The sequence below is a fragment of the Panthera uncia genome, assembly GCF_023721935.1.
Source record: "Panthera uncia isolate 11264 chromosome C1 unlocalized genomic scaffold, Puncia_PCG_1.0 HiC_scaffold_4, whole genome shotgun sequence".
Lineage (NCBI taxonomy): Eukaryota > Metazoa > Chordata > Mammalia > Carnivora > Felidae > Panthera > Panthera uncia.
Genome location: NW_026057585.1, coordinates 65518855 through 65540808, shown reverse-complemented (window position 1 = coordinate 65540808; position 21954 = coordinate 65518855). Strand labels below are relative to the sequence as shown.

The window sequence follows — 21954 nt, the reverse complement described above, 5'->3', positions numbered from 1 at the left end:
TTATTATAATTAAAAATAATAATTAAAGTTATAACTCCAAGACCCAAGAAAGTCACTGTGGAGGAATTTAGGAACTTAAGCTCACAAATCCAGACATTCCACTCATGAAAGTCTTTTGTGCCTGAAATAAATTTGCTTATAGTCTTGTAAAGGAAAATGTACAAAATTAGGAAAGCAGGAAAGATATACACAAAAACCCTGACTATAAGTAATAATGTAGTAAGTATGGTTCAAGTAAAGCTATATATAACTTTAAAAATGTGAAATAATTATGTTTATTTAAATTCCACATAACTATTTGCACTTTTTCAAAAATTAATAATTAAAACTTGCGAAGTAGAGAGAAAGACAGCTTCAGAATTAAGAAATGTGGAAATTCTAGGGGGGACTGGGTGGCTCAGTTGGTTAAGCGTCCAACTTCAGGTCATGATCTCACAATTTGTGAGTTCCAGCTTCACACTGAGCTCTGTGCTGACAGCTCAGAGCCTGGAGTCTGTTTCAAATTCTGTGTCTCCCTGTCTCTGTCCCTCCCCCTGCTCACACTCTGCCGCTCTCTCTCAAAAATAAACATTAAAAATTTTTAAAATTAAAAAAAAGAAATGTGGAGATTCTCTGAAGTATCCAAGGATTATTTTTACTTTTCATCAGAAGCAGTTTTCCCCAACAGAAAATGGATTTTAAGCCCTGATTTATCATTTTTACAACTTTGCAGTATTCAAGTCAACTTTGATTTTTAGGAATCCTATACACATAAGAATTTTATTATATTTCTTAGCCCATTTCTTTTTAGGACTGAATATTCACAACAGTCAGAGTAGTAGGCAATAGTATGCAGCACATCCATTTCACCCGAAATACCTAAAAAGAGACTTCTATTGCCCTGCCAGACAGCTCATTACAAAAAAAGAGAGAGAATGATTTTTTAAAAAATGGAATAGGGGCGCCTGGGTGGCTCAGTCGGTTGGGCGGCCAACTTCGGCTCAGGTCACGATCTCGCGGTCCGTGAGTTCGAGCCCCGCGTCGGGCTCTGGGCTGATGGCTCAGAGCCTGGAGCCTGCTTCCAATTCTGTGTCTCCCTCTCTCTCTGCCCCTCCCCCGTTCATGCTCTGTCTCTCCCTGTCTCAAAAATAAATAAACGTTAAAAAAAATTTTTTTTAAAAATGGAATAAAGGGAGGATCCAAAGATCTAGGATTTATTCAGTAGGAAAATCTCTTCTACTTAACTGGAACAAGCCAGGGATAGGCAGAGACTGAGCAGGAAAATCAGAAAAGCTAAAGATGAAAAGTTTACAGATTTTACTATTTCTTTAAAAACAGAATGGGGGCACCTGGGTGGCTCAGTCGGTTGAGCATCCAACTCTTGGTCTCAGGTCATGATCTCGTAGTTCATGAGTTTGAGCCCCATGGAATTCTCTCTCTCCCTCTCTCTCTGCCCCTCCTGTGTGCTTGCTCTCTCTCTCTCTCTCTCTTTCTCTCTCTCCCTCACCTTCCCTTTCTCCCTCTCTCAAAAATAAATAAACTTAAATTTTTTTAAAAAAGAGAATGGATTAGAACATAAAAAGATTAAAAAGCTTGAAAAAATTATAATCAGCAATATAAGAACATTTAGCTTGCTAGGACAGAAACAAAAGGAATTCATCTATTCCCCTGACAATATTTAACCCTGTTTTTGAAAATTAGTTTGACTGAATGCTAAACTTTCAAAGAATGTATTTCTCTGAACAGACAGGAAAAGGATAAATATTCTTTTGTTACTGTAATAACAAGAAAATTCTTTCTTAGTTTTAACTGTGTAGTATGTTTTCAAGGGTGGTCGGCAACTTTTGATAACCTAAATGAGAAATGGCATTAAAATTAGGTATCTGAAGAAAATTTTACTTACTTCATTTTCATCAGGGTGACACTGCACTTAGATATAAACTTTATTGAAGACAGCTTTTTGCCAATTTCAAACAACTTGGAATGTAAAGATACACAAATGACAAAGCAAAGTTTCTCCCTCCACTCCCCCACCAAAAACAATTTGACCCCTAGGATAATCTAGTTCACTAATTAGTTACAGCACCCATTGTCTTAAAATATACCACTTTCATACCAGATTTCAATTAAAAATATATAAAATATTTCAATTATCTATGGAGTTCCTTAATTGAAGAAATTCAATAAATTAAAAAATACTAATACTAATCTACTCACAATGTAAAAATCTCCTCATGGTAAAAAAAAAGATATGATCAGTACGACACAACTTAAAACTAGTCCCAACTCTAGTAAATGCTGATACAAAGGAAAGAAAATTCCTCTCTCTTAGGACCTTATTAAATCAACTTCTAGGAATTAATAAAAATATCATAATTCCCTCCTCAGAATATATGGAAAAGTTGCTTTCATAAAGTTGAATCTTTGCCTACATATAATTTATATTAAATTGAAATAAAAGATGTAGGCTCCTCAGGGAAAAGAATAAAAATTATCCAACTCCTTTATTTAATCATTTTATTCTTCATCCAGTTCCATAAAATGAGTGATGCTGATCTTTTTTTTTTTTTAATTTTTATTTTAGAAAGAGATAGAAAGAGTGCAAGCAGGTAAGAGGGGCAGAGTAAGAGTGAGAGAATTCAAAGCAAGATTCATGCTCAGTGTGGAGCCCAAAGTGGGGCTCATCTCATAACCCTGGGATCATGACCCGAGCTGCAATCAAGAGTTGTATGCTCAATGGACTGAACCACCAGGTGCCCCAGGTGATGCTGATCTTTAAGTCAAAGGCCCCATAATACTGATAAACCTAAAATTAGATGAGCCCTTTCAAGTCTTTTATAAGAAAATTCACGGGGCACCTGGGTGGCTCAGTTGGTTACATGTCCAACTCTTTTTTTTTTTTTTTTTTTTTTAGTTTTATTTAAATCCAAGTTGGTAACATATAGTGTTATAATGGTTTCAGGAGTAGAATTTAGTTATTCATCACTTACATATAACACCCAGTGCTCATCCCAACAAGTGCCCTCCTTAATGCCCATCACCCATTTAGCCCATGTCCCCAACCAACACACTTCCAGCAACCCTCAGGTTGTTCTCTGTAAAAGTCTCTTATGGCTTTCCTCCCTCTCTGTTTTTATCTTATTTTTGCTTCTCTTCCCCTATGTTCACCTGTTTTGTCTCTTAAATTCCACATATGAGTGAAATGTTCATCTGTTTTGTCTCTTAAATTCCACATATGAGTGAAATCATGTGATATTTATCTTTCTCTGATGGATTTATTTCACTTAGCATAATACATTCTAGTTCCATCCACATTATTACAAATGGCAAGATTTCATTCTTTTTGATCACCAAGTAATATTGTGTGTGTATATATATATATACATATACATATATATACACACACATATACACCACATCTTCTTTATCCATATATCAGTCGACGGACATTTGGGCTTTTTCCATAATTTGTTTCACATACTGGGTCACAAATCAGCCTTCAACGAGTACAAAAAGATCTATATCATACCATGCATATTTTCAGGTCATAATGCTACAAAACTTGAAATCAACCTCAAGAAAAAACTTGGAAAGACCAAGAGTACTTGGAGATTAAAGAACCCTACTAAAGAACAAATGGTTTAATCAAGAAATCAAAGAGGAAATTAAAAAGTACATGGAAGCCAATGGAAATGAAAACAGAACAGTCCAAAACCTCTGGGATGCAGCAAAGGTGGTCATAAAAGGAAAGTATATAGCAATCCAGGCCTTCCTAAAGAAGGAAGAAATGTCTCAAATACACAACCTAACCTTACACCTAAAGGAGATGGAAAAAAGAACAGCAAATAAAGTCCAAAACCATCAGAAGAAGGGAAATAATAAAGATTAGAGCAGAAATCAATGATATTGAAGTAAAAAAAAAAAAAACAAAAAACCAGAACGGGTCAATGAAACCAGAAGCTGGTTCTTTGAAAGAATTAACAAAATTGATAAACGCCTAGTCAGTTGATGAAAAAGAAAAAGGAAAGGACCTAAATAAATAAAATCATGAATGAAAGAGATCACAACAAACACTACATAAATAAAAACAATAATAAGAGAATATTATGAGCAATTATATGCCAACAAATTGGGCAATCTGAAAGAAATGGACAAATTCCTAGAAACATATAAACTACCAAAACTGAAACAGGAAGAAATACAAAATCTGAACAGACCCTAACCAGTAAAGAAATTGAATCAGTAATCAAAAAATCTCCCAATAAACAAGAGTCCAGGGCTGGATGGCTTTCCAGGGGAATTCTACCAAACATTTAAAAAAGACTTAATACCTATTCTTTGGAAGCTGTTCCAAAAAATAGAAATGGAAGTAAAAGTTCCAAACTCATTCTATGAGGCCAGCATTACCTTGATTCCAAAACCAGACAAAGACCCCACTGAAAAGAATTGTCTGAGTCGGGCTCCATGCTGACAGTGTAAGCCTGCTTGGGATTCTCTCTCTCCCTCTCTGTCCCAGCTTACATGTGTGTGCGCACGCACATGCTCTCTCTCCCTCAAAATAAATAAATAAAAACTTAAAAACATTTTAAAGAAAATTCAAAACATTTACAACAATTTTTATCAAGCTGCAAAAATTAAACCAGCATTTCTCATAAGCATTACTATTCCTGTGGTAGTACACTGATAATGACATTATTAAGATGAAAAATTAGAGTATTACTACTTTGAAAGATATTTCCAATTTTAATTAAAATCATTTTAAGTTTGGGGTGCCTGGATGGCTCAGTCGGTTGAGCATCTGACTTCAGCTCAGGTCATGATCTCACGGTCTGTGGGTTCGAGCCCCACATCAGGCTCTGTGTTGACAGCTCGGAGCCTGGAGCCTGCTTCCAATTCTGTGTTTCTCTCTCTCTGTCCCTCCTCCGCTCAAGCTCTGTGCCTCTCCCTCAAAATAAATAAATAATCATTAAAATATATATATTTTAAGTTTTTCATAATGTATTTATGACACCAGGACTCATGTACCATCAATACATTGCACTTTCCCAGTAGATGAGAAAGGCTCTTTAAACATGTATGAAGCTGCATATCTCATGAAAATGGAAAGCATCAATTAATCCAGCGAGTAGGTTAAAAGGATTTCTACTCTATCAGAGGTATTATTACATATACCCTCACAACTCTAATGAGTAAAGGATTAGCATCACCATTTTAAAGATGAAAAAAACTGAGGCTCTAAGAAACACTATTACAATTAGGGAGTAGAGTTAAAATTTTAAATAGTATCTGGTTAATTCCAAAACCTATACTCTATTTACTACATATGTTGCATAAAGACACAGACACCTCCAAGGTTTTAGGGTTTTTTCTTTTATTTTAATTCCAGTATAGATAACATACCTGTGTCATATTAGTTTCAGGTGTACAATAGAGTAAAGCAACAACTCTATACATTACTCCGTGCTCATCACAGTAAGTGAACTCTTAATCCCCTTCACCTATTTCACCCATCCCCCTACCCACCTCCCCTCTGGTAACCATCAAATTCTTCTGTGTTGTTAAGAGTCTGTTTTTTGCTTTCTTTTTTTCCTTGTTCAACTGTTTTGTTTCATAAAACCAAATATGATTGAAATCATATATTTGTCTTTCCCAGACTGACTTATTTCACTTAGCAACATATCCTCTAGATCCATCCATGTTGTTGTAAATAGCAAGACTTCATTCTTTTTTATAGCTGAGTAATATTACATATATTCATATATACACACACATATATATTTTTTGCACATACTCTTTATGTGTTCATCTATTGATGGACACTTGGGTTGCTGCTTCCATACCTTGGCTATTATAAATAATTTACTGCAATAAACACAAGGGCACTATAGCTCTTCAAATTAGTTTGTTTTTTTTTTTTTTATTACGTGGGTAAGTACCCAGTAGTGGAATTACTGAATCATATGATAGTTGTGTTTTTAATTTTTTAAGGAAAATCTATGCTGTTTTCCACAGTAGCTACACCAGTTTGCATTCCCACCAAAAGTGCACAATGGTTCCTTTATCTCCACATCCTTGCCATCACTTGTTGTTTCTTGTTTTTTTTATTTTAGCCATTCTGACAGGTGTGAGGTGATTATCTCCCTGTGGTTTTCATTTGCATTCCCTGATGATGAGTGATATTGAGCATCTTCTCATATATGTCTGTTGGCCATCTGTACATCTTCTTTGGAAAAGTGTTTATGACATCTACCCTTTTTTGTTTGTTTTTTTGGTGTTGAGTTGTATCAGTTATGTATTTTGGATACTAAACTTTTATTAGATATGACATATAAATGACAATGCAAATATCTTCCCCTATTCAGTAAGTTGTCTTTTAGTTTTGTGGCTGTTCACAAGCTTTTTATTTTGATGTAGTCCCAATAATTTATTTTTGCTTTTGCTTCCCTTACCTGAGGAGGCATATCTAGAAAGATGTTGCTATGGTTGATGTCAGAGAAAGTACTGCTAGTGTTCTCTTCTAGGATTTCTATGGTTTCATGTCTCACATTTATGACTTTAATCCATATTGTTTATTTTGTGTATGGTGTGAGAAAGTGGTCCAGATTCATTGTTTTGCATGTTGCTGTCAAGTTTTCCAAACAGCATGTGTTGAAGAGACTATCTTTTTCCCATTGCATATTCTTGTCACTCTGTCAAAAATTAATTGACGATATAATCATGGGTTTATATCTGGGCTTTCTATTCTGCTCCATTGATCTATGTATCTATTTTTGTGCCAGTACCACAACTGTTTTGATTACTATAGCTTTGTACTACTATACCTTAATATTGGAGACTGTGACACATCCAGTTTTCCTTTTTCAAGACTGCTTTGTCTATTCAGAGTCTTATGTGGTTCCACACAAATTTTGGATTGTTGGTTCTAGTTCTGTGAATAATGCTGTTAGTCTTTTCATAGAGATTGCATTAAATCTATAAATTGCCTTGGGTAGTATAGACATTTTAACAATATTTGTTCTTCTAATCCATGAGCATGGAATATCTTTCCATTTGTGTCATCTTCAAATTCTTTCATCAATGTTCTATATTTTTCAGAGCATAGGTCTTTCCCCTCTTTTGTTTACTCGTAATATTTTATTATTTTTAGTGCAAATGTAAAAGGGATTTCTTTCTCTTTTTTTTATGTTTATTTATCTTGAAGGAGAGAGCGTGAGCAGGGGAGGGGCAGAGAGAGAGGGAAACAGAGAATCTGAAGCAGACTGCAGGTGCTGAGCTGTCAGCACAGAGCCCCACGCAGGGTTTGAACTCATGAGCGGTGAGATCATGACCTGAACTGAAGTCAGACACTCAACCGACTGAGCCACCCAGGCGCCCCAGGATTTCTTTCTTAATTTCTCTTCCTGCTTAGTGTATAGGAATGCAACAGATTTCTGTACATTGATTTTCTATCCTGTGACCTTATTGAATCTATTTGTCAGTTCTCATAGTTTTTTGGTGGAGTCGTTAGGGTTTTCTATATACAGTATCATGTCATCTGCAAACAGTGCAAGTTTTACTTCCTCCTTAACAATTTGGATGACTTTTATTTCTCTCTCTTGTCTGACTGCTGAGTGTGGGACTTCCAGCACTATGTTGAATAAAAATGATGAGAGTATATATCCTTGTCTTGTTCCTGACCTTAGGAGGAAAGCTCTCCGATTTTCCCGAGTATGATGTTAACTGAGTTTTTCATATAAGGCCTTTATTATATTGAGTTATATTCCCTCAAAACCTACTTTGTTGAGGGTTTTTATCATAAATGAATGTTATACTTTGTCAAATGCTTTTTCTACATCTACTGAAATGATCATATGGTTTTTATCCTTTCTCTTATTGATGTGATCAATCATCACATTGATTGATTTGTGAATAATGAAACACCCTTGCATCCCAGGAATAAATGCCTCTTGATCATGGTGAATGAGTTTTTAATATATTGTTGGATTCAATTTGCTAATATTTTGTTCAGAATTTTTGCATCTATGTTCATAAGAGATATTGGCCTCTAGTTCTCTTTTTTTGTACTGTCTTTTTCTGGTTTTGGTATCAGAGTAATGCTGGCGTCACAGAATGAATTTGGAAGATTTCCCTCCTCTTGTATTTCTCGGAATAGTTTGAGAAGAATAGGTATTAACTCTTTAAATGTTTGGTAAAATTCGCCTGTGAAGGCTACTGGTCCTGGACTTCTGTTTGTTGGGAGTTTTTTGATTACTGATTCCATTTTATAGCTGGTTATCAGTCTGTTCAAATTTTCTATTTCTTCCTGATTCAGTTTTGGGAGGTTATACATTTCTGGGATTTTATCCATTTCTTCTAGGTTGCCCAACTTGTTGGCATATAGTTTTTCATAGTATTCTTTTATAATCTGTATTTCTGTGGTGTCAGTTGTTATTTCTCTTTCATTTCCTGTTTTATTTTTTTAATTTAATGTTTTATTTATTTTTGAGAGAGAGAGAGTGAGCTGGGGAGGGGCCGAGTGAGAGGGAGAAAGAATCTGAAACAGGCTCCAGGCTCTGAGTTGTCCACACAGAGCCCAATGCAGGACTCAAACTCACTAAGTGCAAGGTCACAACCTGTGCCAAAGTCTAGCACTTAACCAACTGAGTCACCCAGACGCCCCTCCTGTTTTGTTTATTGAGTCCTCATTTTTCAGGGAGGGGGGATGAGTCCAGCTAAAGGCTTATCAATTTTGTTCTTTTCAAAAAGCAGTTTCTGGTTTCATTGATGTTCTGTTTTTTAGTTTCTATATCATTTATTCCTTCTGCTGGATTTGGGTTTTGTTTGGTCTTCTTCTAGATGCTCATGTGTAAGGTTAGGTTGTTTATTTGAGATTTTTCCTGTTTCTTGGGGTAGGACTGTATTGCTATTAAATTCCCTTAGAACCACTTTTGCTGCATTCCAAAGATTTTGGAGTACTGTGTTTTCATTTTCATTTGTCTCCATGAATTTTTTTGTTTCTTGGATTTCTTGGTTGACCAATTTATTGTTTAGGAGCATGCTATTTAACCTCCATGTATTTGTGTTCTTTCCAGACTTTTTTCTTGTGATTGATTTCTAGATTCACGGTGTTGTGGTCAGAAAAGATGCACTGTATGATTTCAATCTTTTTGAATTTGTTGAGACTTGTTTTGTGGACTAATATGTGATCTATTTTGGAGAATGTTCCGTGTGCACATGAAAAGAATGTGTATCTGCTGTTTTTGGATGGCATGTTCTGAATATATCTGTTAGATCCATCTGGTCCAATGTGTCATTCAAAGCCACTGTTTCCTTTTTGATTCTGTTTGGATGATCTATCCATTGATATAAGTGGTGTATGAAAGTCCCTACTATTATTGTATCACTATTTATTACTTCTTTTATGTTTGTTATTAGCTGTCTTATGCATTTGTGTGCTTCCATAATGGGTGCATATGTATTTACAATTGTTCTATCTTCTTCTTAGATTGTTCCCTTTATGATTATGTAGTGTCCTTCTTTGTCTCGTTACAGTCTTCGCTCTGATATAAGTATTGCTACCTCAGCTTTGTTTTCACTTCCATTTGTATGATAAATGCTTCTCCATTCCTTCACTTTCAATCTACATGTGTCTTTAGATCTAAAGTGAGTCTCTTATGGGCAACACATGATGGGTCTTGCTTTTTTCTCCATTTCATCACCCTATGGCTTTTGACTGGAGCATTTAGTCCATTTACATTCAAAGGAATTATAGATAGGTATGTAACTTATTACCACTTTGTTATTTGTTCTGCATTTGTGTTTGTAGTTCTCTGTTTCTTTGTTCTCTTGTTCTTTCATCCTACAGTTTGGTGGTTTTCTTTAGTGATACACTTGGATTCCTTTCTCTTCATGCTTTGCATATCTATTACTGGACTTTGATTTGTGGTTACCATTATATTTGCATATGACATCTTCTGCATATAGCAATCTACATTAAGTTGATAGTCGCTTACATTTGAACACATTCTTTACTCCTTTCCCCCCTCATGTTTTAGGTATATGGTGTCAGATACTTTACATCTTTTTATTTTGTGAATCCCTTGACTGATTTTTATAGCTAAACTTATTTTTACTGCCTTTGAGCTTCCTACTTTTCTTACTCCTACTTTCCATTCCTTTCCTTTGCTTACCCCTGGTCTTTCTTTCCTTTCCACTCAAAGAGTCCTCTTTAACTTTTTTTGTAGAGATGGTTTAGTGGTGATTAATTTCTTTTAAGTTTTGTTTGTCTAGGAAACTCTTTATCTCTCCTATTCAGAATTATAATCTTGATGGAGAGAGTATTCTTGGTTACAGGTTTTTTCTTTTAGCGCTTGCAATGTCATGCCACTCCCTCCTGGCCTGCAAAGTTTCTGCCAAAAAATCAGCTGATAGCCTTATGGGATTTTCTTGTATGTAACACTTTTCTTTTCTCTTAATGCTTTTAAAATTCTCTATTTATCAATACTTTTTCCTGTTTTAATTACTATATGTCTCAACATGGACATCCTTGGGCTGATTTTGTTGGTAGCCCTCTGTGCCTCCTGGATCTGAATTTCTGTTTCCTTACCCAGATTTGGGACTTTTTCAGTTATTATTTCTTCAAATAAATGTTCTGCCCCATTTCTCTCTTCTTTTTGGAATCCCTATAATGCACGTATTAATTACGCTTGATGGTGTTACTGAGTTTCTGGAGTCTATTTTCATTTTTGTTATTTTTTTCTCTCTCTTGTTGAGCTTGACTGCTGCTTTCCAAAACCCTGTCATCCAGGTTGCTGACCCATTCTTCTGCCTTCTCTAGTCTACTATTTACTCCTTTTAGTGTTACTGTTAATTTCGGTTATTGAGCCCTGCATCTCTAATTGGTTTTTTTCTATGTTTTCTATCTCTTTGTTAAGGGTCTCACTTAACTCCTCCACTCTTCTCAAATCCAGTAGTATCTTTATGACCATTAGTTTAAATTCTATATCAGGCATATTACTTATCTCCATTTCGTTTACGTCTCTTGCTGTGATTTTGTCCTATTCTTTCATTTAGGACACATTGTTCTGTCTCTTCATTTTGTCTAACTCTCTATGTCTGTTTCTATGTGTTAGAAAAGTTAAGTTATGTCTCCTGTTCTTGAAAGTACTGGCCTTATGAAAGGCATTACAGTGCCCTGAAATCCAATATCCCCTGTTCACTAGAATCTGGTGCTCAAGGTTGTCTCCTATGTCTACTGCATGTGCCCGGCTATTGTGGCTGAGCTGCATTTGCCTTCAGTCCAGTCATTTGCATGGCTTTCTTTGACTTTTGTAGGCAGTGTTTGGTCCTTGTGTTAGTGAGCCAATCTGGGGCCATCTTAGGCTTGAGTTGAATCAGACCAGGCATTTGCCAGAGATGCAATAGAACCAAACTATAGGTCACTTTCCCTGTGTTGTCCCCTGAGGACCTTTCATTGATGGGTAGAAGACCAAACATCTGTCCCCAGCCCACTGCCGGGGCCACAGTCAGATTGGTGTGTGTGGTTATCTTCTCCTCTCCCCAGGGAAAGAGTCACTGTCAAGGCTCTTGCACACTGCCAGGCTTGTGGCACCATTCTAGATGGGCTTCAGCCAAGAGTGTATTGGAGGGAGCAGGCCTGCAGGAGAACACAACAGTGGGGCACCCTGTGCTAGCAAGGTCTGTACCACAGTCCACTGTGAGAGGGGACCTCCAGCTACCAGGGACCAAGGCAAGGTTGGAAGTGGTGGTATACATGGTGTTTGCACTGTTTGCACGGGTCTTCTATGGGAGAAGACCTGAAACCAAGGCCTGCCTTGAGGAGGCGTGACCACAGGAGAACTCAGGCAGGGCATGCCATTAGCAAGTTAGGTAGTGAGTGATGGTGCCATGCTGGTTCCTGAAGGGTCCCTGTGTCTAGTCTGGGAGACAGAGATAGAAATGGCACCCACCAGCTCCTTTGTTCCTGGAGAAGTCTCCCAGGAATCCCTGCCCCCTCAGCACACACTCTGAGATTATTAAACAAATCTCTCTCCTATATACCCTAGGCATTTTTTTCAAAATGCTGCTTCTATGCTATATCTGTAAGGAGCTGTTTATTTTTATATATTTTAAGGGCAGGGATTCAGTTTCCTCTAGCTCTCCTGGCTCTCTCAAAGCTGAGCCCACTGATGTTTAAAGTTCAAGGTGTTAAGCCCCACTGATTGTAAGAACTCATGAATTCGGCCTCTCTGGTTTTCAAAGCCAAATGTTATGGGGATTCATCTTCCTCATGTAGGTTCTCCACCCCAGGAATATGATATGAGAATCTGTTTCTTTCTCCTCTCTGCACCTGTAGCATCCTTCCCTTCTTTCCTCCTGTAGATCCATTTAGCTCCCAATCACGTCTCTGCCTTTCCTATCTTCTTTGATATGGCCTCTTCTCTACACTTAGCTCCAAGGAGTCTGTTCTGTCAGACTTCAGGTTGTTTTCTGGGTTATTTACACCCATGTGCATGTTATCTACTTGTATCAATGGGACAAGGTAAGCTTAAGATCCTCCTACTCTGTCACCTTCCCCAGAAGTTTCCCAAATGAGGTTTTAATGAGCTTGTTCCGTCCACAGTATATCAACTGTGTTTAAGCCCTATTCAACTAGGACATCTTGTTTGTAAAATGTCAAAAGTTTCTTCATTTTCCCCTTCATTTGTGTTAACATCCTCAACTTCCAATAGCCTAAGTTCTAATATTTAAACCTAAAATTTATGGATAAAAAAATGTTTCCACTCATTTGGTCTACAAATATTTATTGAATGCCTACTAGGTAGCAAGCATATACTAATTGCTATTTTAGTCCCTACTCTTCAACACTAATTTACTCAATGAGCACATAGAGATGCCCAAGATGAGAAACCTCATTAACCCCATATTTCTACAGTAATTAGAAATAAATGTGCACTGTTGTTTCATACATTTGTCTGAAAATTGAGATATGCATTACCTCTTCCTCAATAACAAAAGAAAATTTAAGTTATTTTAACTTACTAAGAAGCAGAGTGGAGTAGTCCCATCAGTATGGACACAGAGCCAGACAGACTTGGATTGCAGTTCCAGTTCTACTACTTATGGGTTGTAGAACCTCAGCTTCACCACTTAGTATTTCTGAACCCCAATTTTCTCATATATAAAACTGAGATAATTATACCCCCTTGCAGGAATTTGGGGAGAATTAAACAAGATATACATAAAGTGCCTAAAACAAAGGAAGTACTCTACAAATGCCAAAGATTGGCTTACTGAAATAACTAACTTTGTTTTAAAGCCCATTACTACAATACCTGGTTATTTATCTCTCTTCATTTTAGGGCAGTATATTCTTATTTGCCGAATGGAAATCAGGAAATTTAAGTTATAGTTCTGGCTCCTCTTCTTGCTGGTTGTGGGACCCTGGTTAAGTCACCTAACCTCTAACATTCAATATAAAGGTAAAAACTAACACTTCCCTCACTGTAAGCTCTAATCTTATACATGTTTTTTCTGCATAGGAGAGCAAAAATGGAAAGAATCTTGGCTTTGGAATCAGACCTGCTCTCTAGCCACATAAGCCTGAACTAATCACTTACTCTGTCATGAATACATCTATGTAACCTTGGAGTCTTTCTTCAGGTCTACTGTGAGGCAAAATGAGGAAGTAAAGTATAAGGAGCTAAAAATATGAGATAAACTGATGACCAAATAATTTAGGAACCAGCATTTGCTTTGCCTAGCACAGATGTCATTAAATCAACCCCTTTCACCAAAGTATTCCTACTTTGAAGATTTCAGATTCTTAACTGCAACCTCTATTACTAACTGAAATGTAATCCTCTATTACTAACAAATAGAAGATATCTTAACCTGGGTTTCTGGGATGGACATTATCTCTTGAAATTATTTTCAAATTTTCATGTGTCTGCACACAGCATGCATTTTCATGAGAAAGAATTATCTTTTCATAACATATCAAGAGGTATCTATCACGCCAGAAATGTTTAAGGGCCAATAGAAGCAAAAAAAAAAAAAAAAGAAAAAGAAATACAGTCTTTAGCTCTGTTAATAGATGAGCAATACCAGCAATATTCTGAATGAGTTTCATTCTCCCACCACATAACTTTCCTGGGCATATGTTGCTCTCTCTGCCCTCCTTTCCTCCTCTCTACTCCCAGTCCCTCTGCCCTACAACATTCACTGGGCTAATTCCTTCTTGTCATCCAAGACTCAATTCATGTGTTCTTCCTCCAAGAAGCGTTACTAAACTACTCCTACCACCATCTCCAAGCTGTCAGAGAACTATTATCTAGCCTCAGAATTCTGTGTACAACTTCTACCATTGCCTGGATGCTAATTTTCTAGCTCTATTCTTCTTCTACTATTATGGGAGCTCCTTGAAGGCAGGGACTATGTATAAATACATCACTGAATTTCCAAAGTTTGCCACAATGCCTGACATACAGTAGGTATTAAATATATATTTTTATAAGAATAATTCTAAAAATGAATAACACAGTCCACAACACAGTGATTTCTTCCACAACTCTATGACACAGAGATTAATATACTACAATTAGTGACTTCTAAAACTCCTGATAAAATGCAGCAAACTATAAATGATGGCAGATTGTTTTTTTCCCATTTCTTCCACCAAAACTCAAAGATTTTTTTTCCATAACATTGTTGAAAGTTCTTTATTTAGGAATTTCCAATCCCATATAAAGGTTTTTAATCCTATATTAAATTCTAGGAGTTTTTCTGTGTTTGCTTGTTTTGTTTTCCTTCAGTTGACATGCAAATACATTATTTTGAAAGCCTGGTTAGAGACTCAAATGTTCACAATCAGTAGTTCTCAAATATATATGACAAATAAAAACTATTTTCTTTAGAGTTTGAAAAAAAAAGAAATTTCTTTTAGGAGTCCCAATAAATAAATGTGAAATACAAAAAGTAAAAATGATCATATTCCCATATGGTGAATAACATCAATGAATTATTGCAAACTTTCACACTTAGAATAATGTTTTATAATCAGAAAAATCAATTCCAGCTAAGGATGAAAATTTTTCTTAATACTAAAATTAACACCTACTCCAGTGCTGAAATTTAACAATTAATAAAAACATTCTGAAACTCAATTACGATCGTACTATTCTTTGACTCAAAGACAAAGCTGTGACTATTAAAAATACATATGCAAAATATAGACATCCTTCTGTCCTTCTTAATGCATATAGGTTTCTAGTATCTCTAATTGAAAGTGACATTGCGCAATGATACTGAAACTAAAGCCAAATGCAACATCAAGAGATCTCCAACATTATCAGTTTCTTAGAAGAAACAAGCACATAAGCATCACGGAAACCAAATGTGTTTTCCGTCCCAATACTATACTTTTAGGATCTTTAATAAAGCTATATACTTGCTGATGTTACAGAAAAATATACAGGTGACAAAAAATAATTCAAAGCTTTAAAAATATTTCTAAAAAGGGATAAAACTATGTAAATCCACATTCCCTTTTCCACAATTTCAAAATCCATAAATCTCTAAAAATGGCAATTTTTTCCATAAATTTGGTGCCAAAACTAATTTGTCAACAAAATTTAACCTAAACTGACATGAAGCTATTTATAATTTATTCATTTAGTGTGAATGTGATATTAATGTGTTTGATTACAAGGTACTCTCCCATACCCATGGGGATGTTATATAATTAACAGTACATATGCTGTATTACTTTTCCATAATCCAAAAAATATCTGAATTCTGAAATATATTTGCATCCAAAGCTCCAAATAAGGGACTATAGATCTAGATTTCCTCTTCTTTAAAAGACAATTTTACTAGTAAGCTTTAGGAAAAGACACACACCCATGCGCATGCACACACACACACACACACACACACACACACACACACACAGAGGCAGATACTAAATAACCTACCATTTCTTTGAGGGTAGGGTATAACACATTATGCACTTTCCAAATCTATCTCTAAGTCTCACCTGAAAAGTAGGTGTTACTGTCCCCAATTTGCAAACAGACTTAACTATTTTGCCCAAGTACTAACAAAAGATGGAAAACACTATTCTCATTTCTAAGGCTTTTTAAAATTTCAAGATTCTGTCTATAGATGATTTCAGGTACCATAAAATTACTTTTTTAAAAAATATTCATTTCACAAATTGATCAAGGTACAGGCCATTTTTCTGAAAGAGAGAGAGAGAGAGAGAGAGAGAGAGAGAGGCAGAACGAGCAGGGGAGGGGCAGAGAGAGAGAGAGAGAGAGAGAGAGAATCCCAAGCAGGCTACATGCTGCCAGGACAGAGCCAGATGGGGGCTGGAACTCACAAAACCATGAGATCATGACCTGATCCAAAACCAAGAGTCATATGCTTAACCAACTGAGTCACCCAGGCACCCCAAAGTACAGGCCGTTTTTAACAGACTGCATCATTCTAAAATTTCTGGTCGGTATGGGCTTCCACAAAAGTAACACACTTGGCAATATAGGAAAAAAATAATACCAGGTAATTCACACAAAGCTTTCTTTTATGAGAGTTGGAAAGGAAGAAGAATCTGAGAAATTGAAGCAAGTGCAATCTAGCCTATTACTCCCACATGGTTTCTTTCTTATTATTGTTAATAGTCAAATTGTTGGAAAAGAAGAAAAATTCAAACATTCTTGTCCTCATTTTAAAGTACAATGTTTTAGGGACACCAGGGTGGCTCAGTCAGTTAAGCTTCTGACTTCAGCTCAGGTCACAGTCTCATGGTTTGTGAGTTCAAGCCCCACATCTGGCAGTCTGTTATCAGTACAGAGCCTGCTTCAGATCCTCTGTCCCCCTCTTTCTCTGCCCCTTCCCCGCTTGTTCTTTTCCTCTCTCTCTCTCTCCTCTCAAGAATAAACATACATACACACATACATACATACAATACAATATTTTAAAGAAACTTCCTTTTGCAAATCTGACCTTCTAACAGAGCTATCTGTATGCTTGGAAAAAAACTTATCCCTTCGCTCCAAGAAATCCCTCAAAATCCACCTCATATAGAGACCTATTCCATGTCATTTTAGTACAAATAACAATTCCACATTCGCCTAAACTTGGTGTCTGTCTTTCTTCTAACGGTAAATAAATTATACCAATGGGAAAAAAATGAAGGAAAAAAAGAATGTCTTAAATTCATCACTGTGTGTTAAATCTTGCTTAATTTTTTACATTCAAGCTTCAGGGGAACTAAGAAAATTTCATTTATTGTGCACTTCAGATATATTATCTCTAGAATTCACAACTATCCTGCAAATATCATCCCCATTTTATGATGAGGGAACTTTAGATCAGAAAATTTGAGTCCATGGTCCTCATCTAATAGATTACAGAAACAGACTTTAAACAAAGATCTGAATTCCAGTTCTTTCCATGTCACCTTGCTAACATATGCTTACCTTAGAATAACATTTCTTGTAGGGCAGGAATTTTCATCATGGCTATTATTGCTTCACTATGTAGAATATTGCAATACAAAGAGAAAGCCAAATAATGAATCTGTATAATGTTAAAATAATCCCCAAACAGGGGTGCCTGGTTGGCTCAGTTGGTTAAAGCATCTGACTTTGGTTCAGGGCATGGTCCCCTGGTTCTTGGGTTCATGCCCCACATAGGGATCCGCACTGGTGGTGCGGAGCCTGCTTGGGATTCTCTCTCTCTCTCTTTCTCTCTCCCTCCCTCTCTCTCCCTCTCTCTCTCTCTCTCTGTTCCTTCTCCACATGTGTGCTCTCTCTCTCAAAATAAGTAAACTTAAAAAAAAAAAAGCCCCAAACACCTATAATCTTACACTTATTTGCAGATCTTGAGCAAGTTGCTTAACTTCTCTGTGCCAAAATTTCTTCAAACAGTAGAGTTAATACCTTAGAAAGTGGTTATGATGCTGACATAGATTAAAATATATAAAGCTCTTAGCACAGTATCTGGCACATAATAAACACTCTAGAAATGTTAGCTATTGCTACTGAGATGAAAAATCATCAGACGGACATGTTTTGAACCAGGTGACTCCAGTCAGCAATAGCTGGACACCTAATCCAAAAACAATCAATCCTACACTGGCTTGAAATCTATGACATGATCTGGTGAAAATATGATGTATTCCAATTAGTTTCTCTCTCTTGGGAATCTGAATTAAGAAATAAAGACTAAGCCCATTAATAGTAATTCAGAACTTAAATGGTTTGGCTCTTACCTTCATCAATTTTCTCTCATTAATGTTATCAACAATGCTAAATCTGTTGCTAAATCTAGTTTTTCAGTCTTCATTTATATATCATTTGGCAGCATTTGATCTGTTCGAGACCATTCTCCTCATTCTCTTTGGAAAGCACTGAAATATTGTAGCTATTCAACACTTAATCCCAAGCCTCTACTCCCCTCACCCCACTGTCCCCTCTATGCAATTTCATCCACACTTTTGACTTCACTAATTATCTTTCATGTTAGCTCCGACTTTTCTTACACATTCAACTGCCTTGTCAATCTCTCACTTCTCTGGATGGCTCAAAGATAAAAGATAACTCCGACTCCATATGTCCAAAACCAAACTCATGATCTTCCCTCTCAAACACAGCCAAGACCCCTTCCAGTGTTCCTTATCTCCATAATGGCACCACCAACTATCCAGATTCATGAATTAGAAAATTAGAAGCATGACCTGATACCTCCTTTTCCTTCATCCCCATCTTTCACTAAATCCTATTAATTTTACCTCTTAAATATTTCTCAATTCCTTCTCTCCATCTCCACTGCTACCTTCTAACAGGTCTACCTATACCCATTCTTGTATCTTCTGTACTTCCCATACTGTAGCCAGTTATATTTTTCATGATTATAATCATGTCATGCTCCTACTTAAGAGCCCTCAGTGGCTTCCTACTATTTGGTGAAAATACATATCATAGTATTCAAGACCTGCAAGATCTGTTTCAGCTTCTTTCCCCCTCCTATTGCCCTATATGCAGCCATATTTGTCTTTTTTCAGTTCCTTAAACACAATACATTATGTTTCCTGCTACCTTAGGATCTTTGCACATGGTTTCCCTCTGCCTGGACCCTCCTTGTCCTTCTCTTTGCTTAATCAATCCTTATTGTATCTCATCTAAAAATATCACTTCCTCAGAGAAAGTTTCTTGAACCACTAGACTTGATCAGATCATTGTTATTTATTCAACAAATATTTAAGAATAACCTTCTCTTCACTTAATCAATCCTTATTGTATCTCATCTAAAAATATCAATTCCTCAGAGAAAGTTTCTTGAACCACTAGATTTTATCAGATCATTCAGTTATTTATTCAACAAATATTTAAGAATAACCTACTGTACACCATGTATGGCTCTAGACATGTGGGATTGTTAAACATAACAAAACCTTTGCCTTCATGGAGCCTACATTCTAGTGGAAGAAAACAGGCAATAACTAATAAAAGTAATATGTAGACTATATAATATATGTAAAGCTAGTAAATTGGGGGGGGGGTGTGAGGGGGCAGGGAAGAAAAAAAAAAAAAGAACAAGGTAAGAGAATCACAAGCAGAGAGTTTCCAGTGCCTAAGTTGGTATCTAACATATAGTTGGCACTCAATAAATATTTGCTGAGCAGATGAATGAATAAAGGAATGAGCATGTTCAAGTCACAAGGAAGCTTAAACTGTAAAAAGAATAAAGGAACTACTTGATGGACGAAGCAAAGAGAAACCATGCAGGTCTTGAGAGAGAATAGTCTCTTGAACCATTCACTCTCAATGGCTTCATTCAGCTTCCAGTTCAGTTACTACAAGATCTTAGTATAACCACTTCCATACCCTTCCCCAGTGCCAAGGGCTGGATAATTTAAGTGGGTCACTCCTGAAACCAAAATACCTAATCAGGACACATATACAAGATTTGTATACCACTTCCATCACTCACCACCACACTTATCCCTAAAGCCACTGCTTTACTACACACACAGGTATCACTTGTCTTAAAGCCTCAGTTCTTCGGTCCCCAGCCCCTTTCAGGTGCAAACTCCTTCCCATACACACAAGACTGAAAACCCTTGCTCTTTCCTATGACGGAGTGAGACACTTAGGTCACTACTCTCCAAGACCAGTCAAACCCACAACTGGGGTCCCCTCAGGGATAGACACCTGGGTCTCCCCTTCCCAGCAGTCTCCTACACCTTAAAGACTATCTTCTCCCCACAAATATATGGACATGCACACCTTTGTGATTCTAAATGACCTTCAAGATCACTGATCCCACATATACTCAAACTCAGGCTCCAGCATTCTTTGGTAAGGTTCTGAAAGACTGGGGCTCTGAGTGCCCCCGCAAGCCTCTTGTCTTTATCAGAACCTACGAAAGGATTTGTATACTTTCTCGATGGCCAGGGGTGACCCTAAGGCACTGTACTTCCCCCAAACACAAATATTCAGTGTATACCCCCTTTCCATGGCACTGCCTGATATTACAGTAACACTCCTCTCCCATATACCTGCCTCCTCAGAATAAGAGACTCCATCAAACCATGACCGTTTAGGGAGCCCTCCCATGTTCCCACAAGACTATGTACCCCCGTCCATGACTCAGCCCTACTCCCATGATCAGCCCCATCACACGCGCCCCTCAGGAATAGAGTCCTGTATCTTCCCTGGAGCCCCAGCCCCTTCTGGGCCCATGCTCACTCAGGAGTGTGCACACTCCCGCATACATTCCTGCGCCTCCTCCGGGACTCCGAGGTCCCTGCCCGCCATTCAGAGCGGTGTGCACCTCCCTTGACCCCTGACCCCGAGGTCACAGCCCCACCGCGCAAACACACAGGGGTGCCTCCTCAAGAGTAGGGCCATGCCCAAGTCCCCTCTCCCCTCAGACCCAGGACCGCCGTGCTGCTTCAGCGCTTCCCCCAGAACGACCGCCCCCACAGACCTGCCTCAGGCGCCGTCTGGCTCCGCTCCGCCATTTTTTGTTGTCCCTCCGCCTCTAAGCCCACGCGAAAATCGCGGGGCAGTGGGGAGCGGGCGACCGGATCCTCGGGCTGACAGAGCTCCCTCAGGAAGACGCGGCACGACGGTTGCTAGGGCAACGGGCGGCCCGCGTGCCGGCGACCGGCGCGTGGCGGGGGGGGCGGGAAGGCGGGATGGGAGGGAGGGAGCGTGCGTCCGAGGCCCCGCCCCCGTGGCTCCAGCCCTCTCCGGTCCAGGCGCCGGCGGGGCTGGGAGTCCGCGGCGCTTCTCGGTTTCCCACTGAGCCACCGCGTTCTGGCAACTGAGCATGCTCAGCCGCCTCTGGGGAGCCAGGACCCGGTCGCCTGGGATGGCGCTCTTCTGCTGCTGAGGGGTTCTTCCTGCTGACCACAGACGTGGATGGACTGGCTTTTCTGTGTTTGAAGCTCAGTTTGGGACTTGAGACACAGATTTCTTGATTTCCCAACGCACCTCCTCCTGGCGTGCCTGGCCCTGGTCGAGGTGCTGGGTAACTTATGTCTTCAACTGAAATGCACCGAGAATCAATAATTCTGTGCCCACTCACACCAAACTCGAAGAGCCCAAAGAGGTCGGGCTCCTTGCCCCTCTACAACCGCACCAGCCCCTAACCCTAGACTTTTGCTGCTGTATTTCTCAGTATACTTAGGATGCCTTTTCCCATCTCTCCGTGGTGAGTCACCACTATCTTCTAAGACCAAGCTAAACATTACCCTTTTCTGAGCTGCTTTGTCCTCCCACTCCGCCGTGTATACCTGGGCTAACGCTGACAATGCTTTATGCATTATTTACTTCTTTCTTCCTCACTTAAGGGTAGGGTGAGCTCCCTGATGCCAGGGGTCCGTCTTTTCATCTAGCTATACTCCATAACACAGTATAGTGCTTGACACAAGGTAAGTGCTCAGTAAAAGTAAATATTTGTGAAATGAAAAATGAATCCTAAGTT

General features: G+C 38.1%; 1 protein-coding gene across 7 annotated transcripts in view; it reads right to left on the bottom strand.

Moving 5' to 3' along the window:
* Positions 1-21133, bottom strand: part of BEND5 (BEN domain containing 5) — a 1448520-nt gene extending 1427387 nt beyond the window's left edge. For 3 of the 7 annotated variants that reach the window (XM_049618594.1, XM_049618596.1, XM_049618595.1), the window contains exon 1: positions 20953-21133. In XM_049618594.1, coding sequence (XP_049474551.1) covers positions 20953-20986 — 34 coding nt within the window. In that variant the 5' untranslated portion in view covers positions 20987-21133. The remainder of the gene's footprint in view (positions 1-20952) is intronic. The other 4 variants (XR_007455035.1, XM_049618593.1, XM_049618590.1 and 1 more) reach the window with 4 other exon arrangements.
* Between the last annotated feature and the right edge of the window lie 821 nt (positions 21134-21954).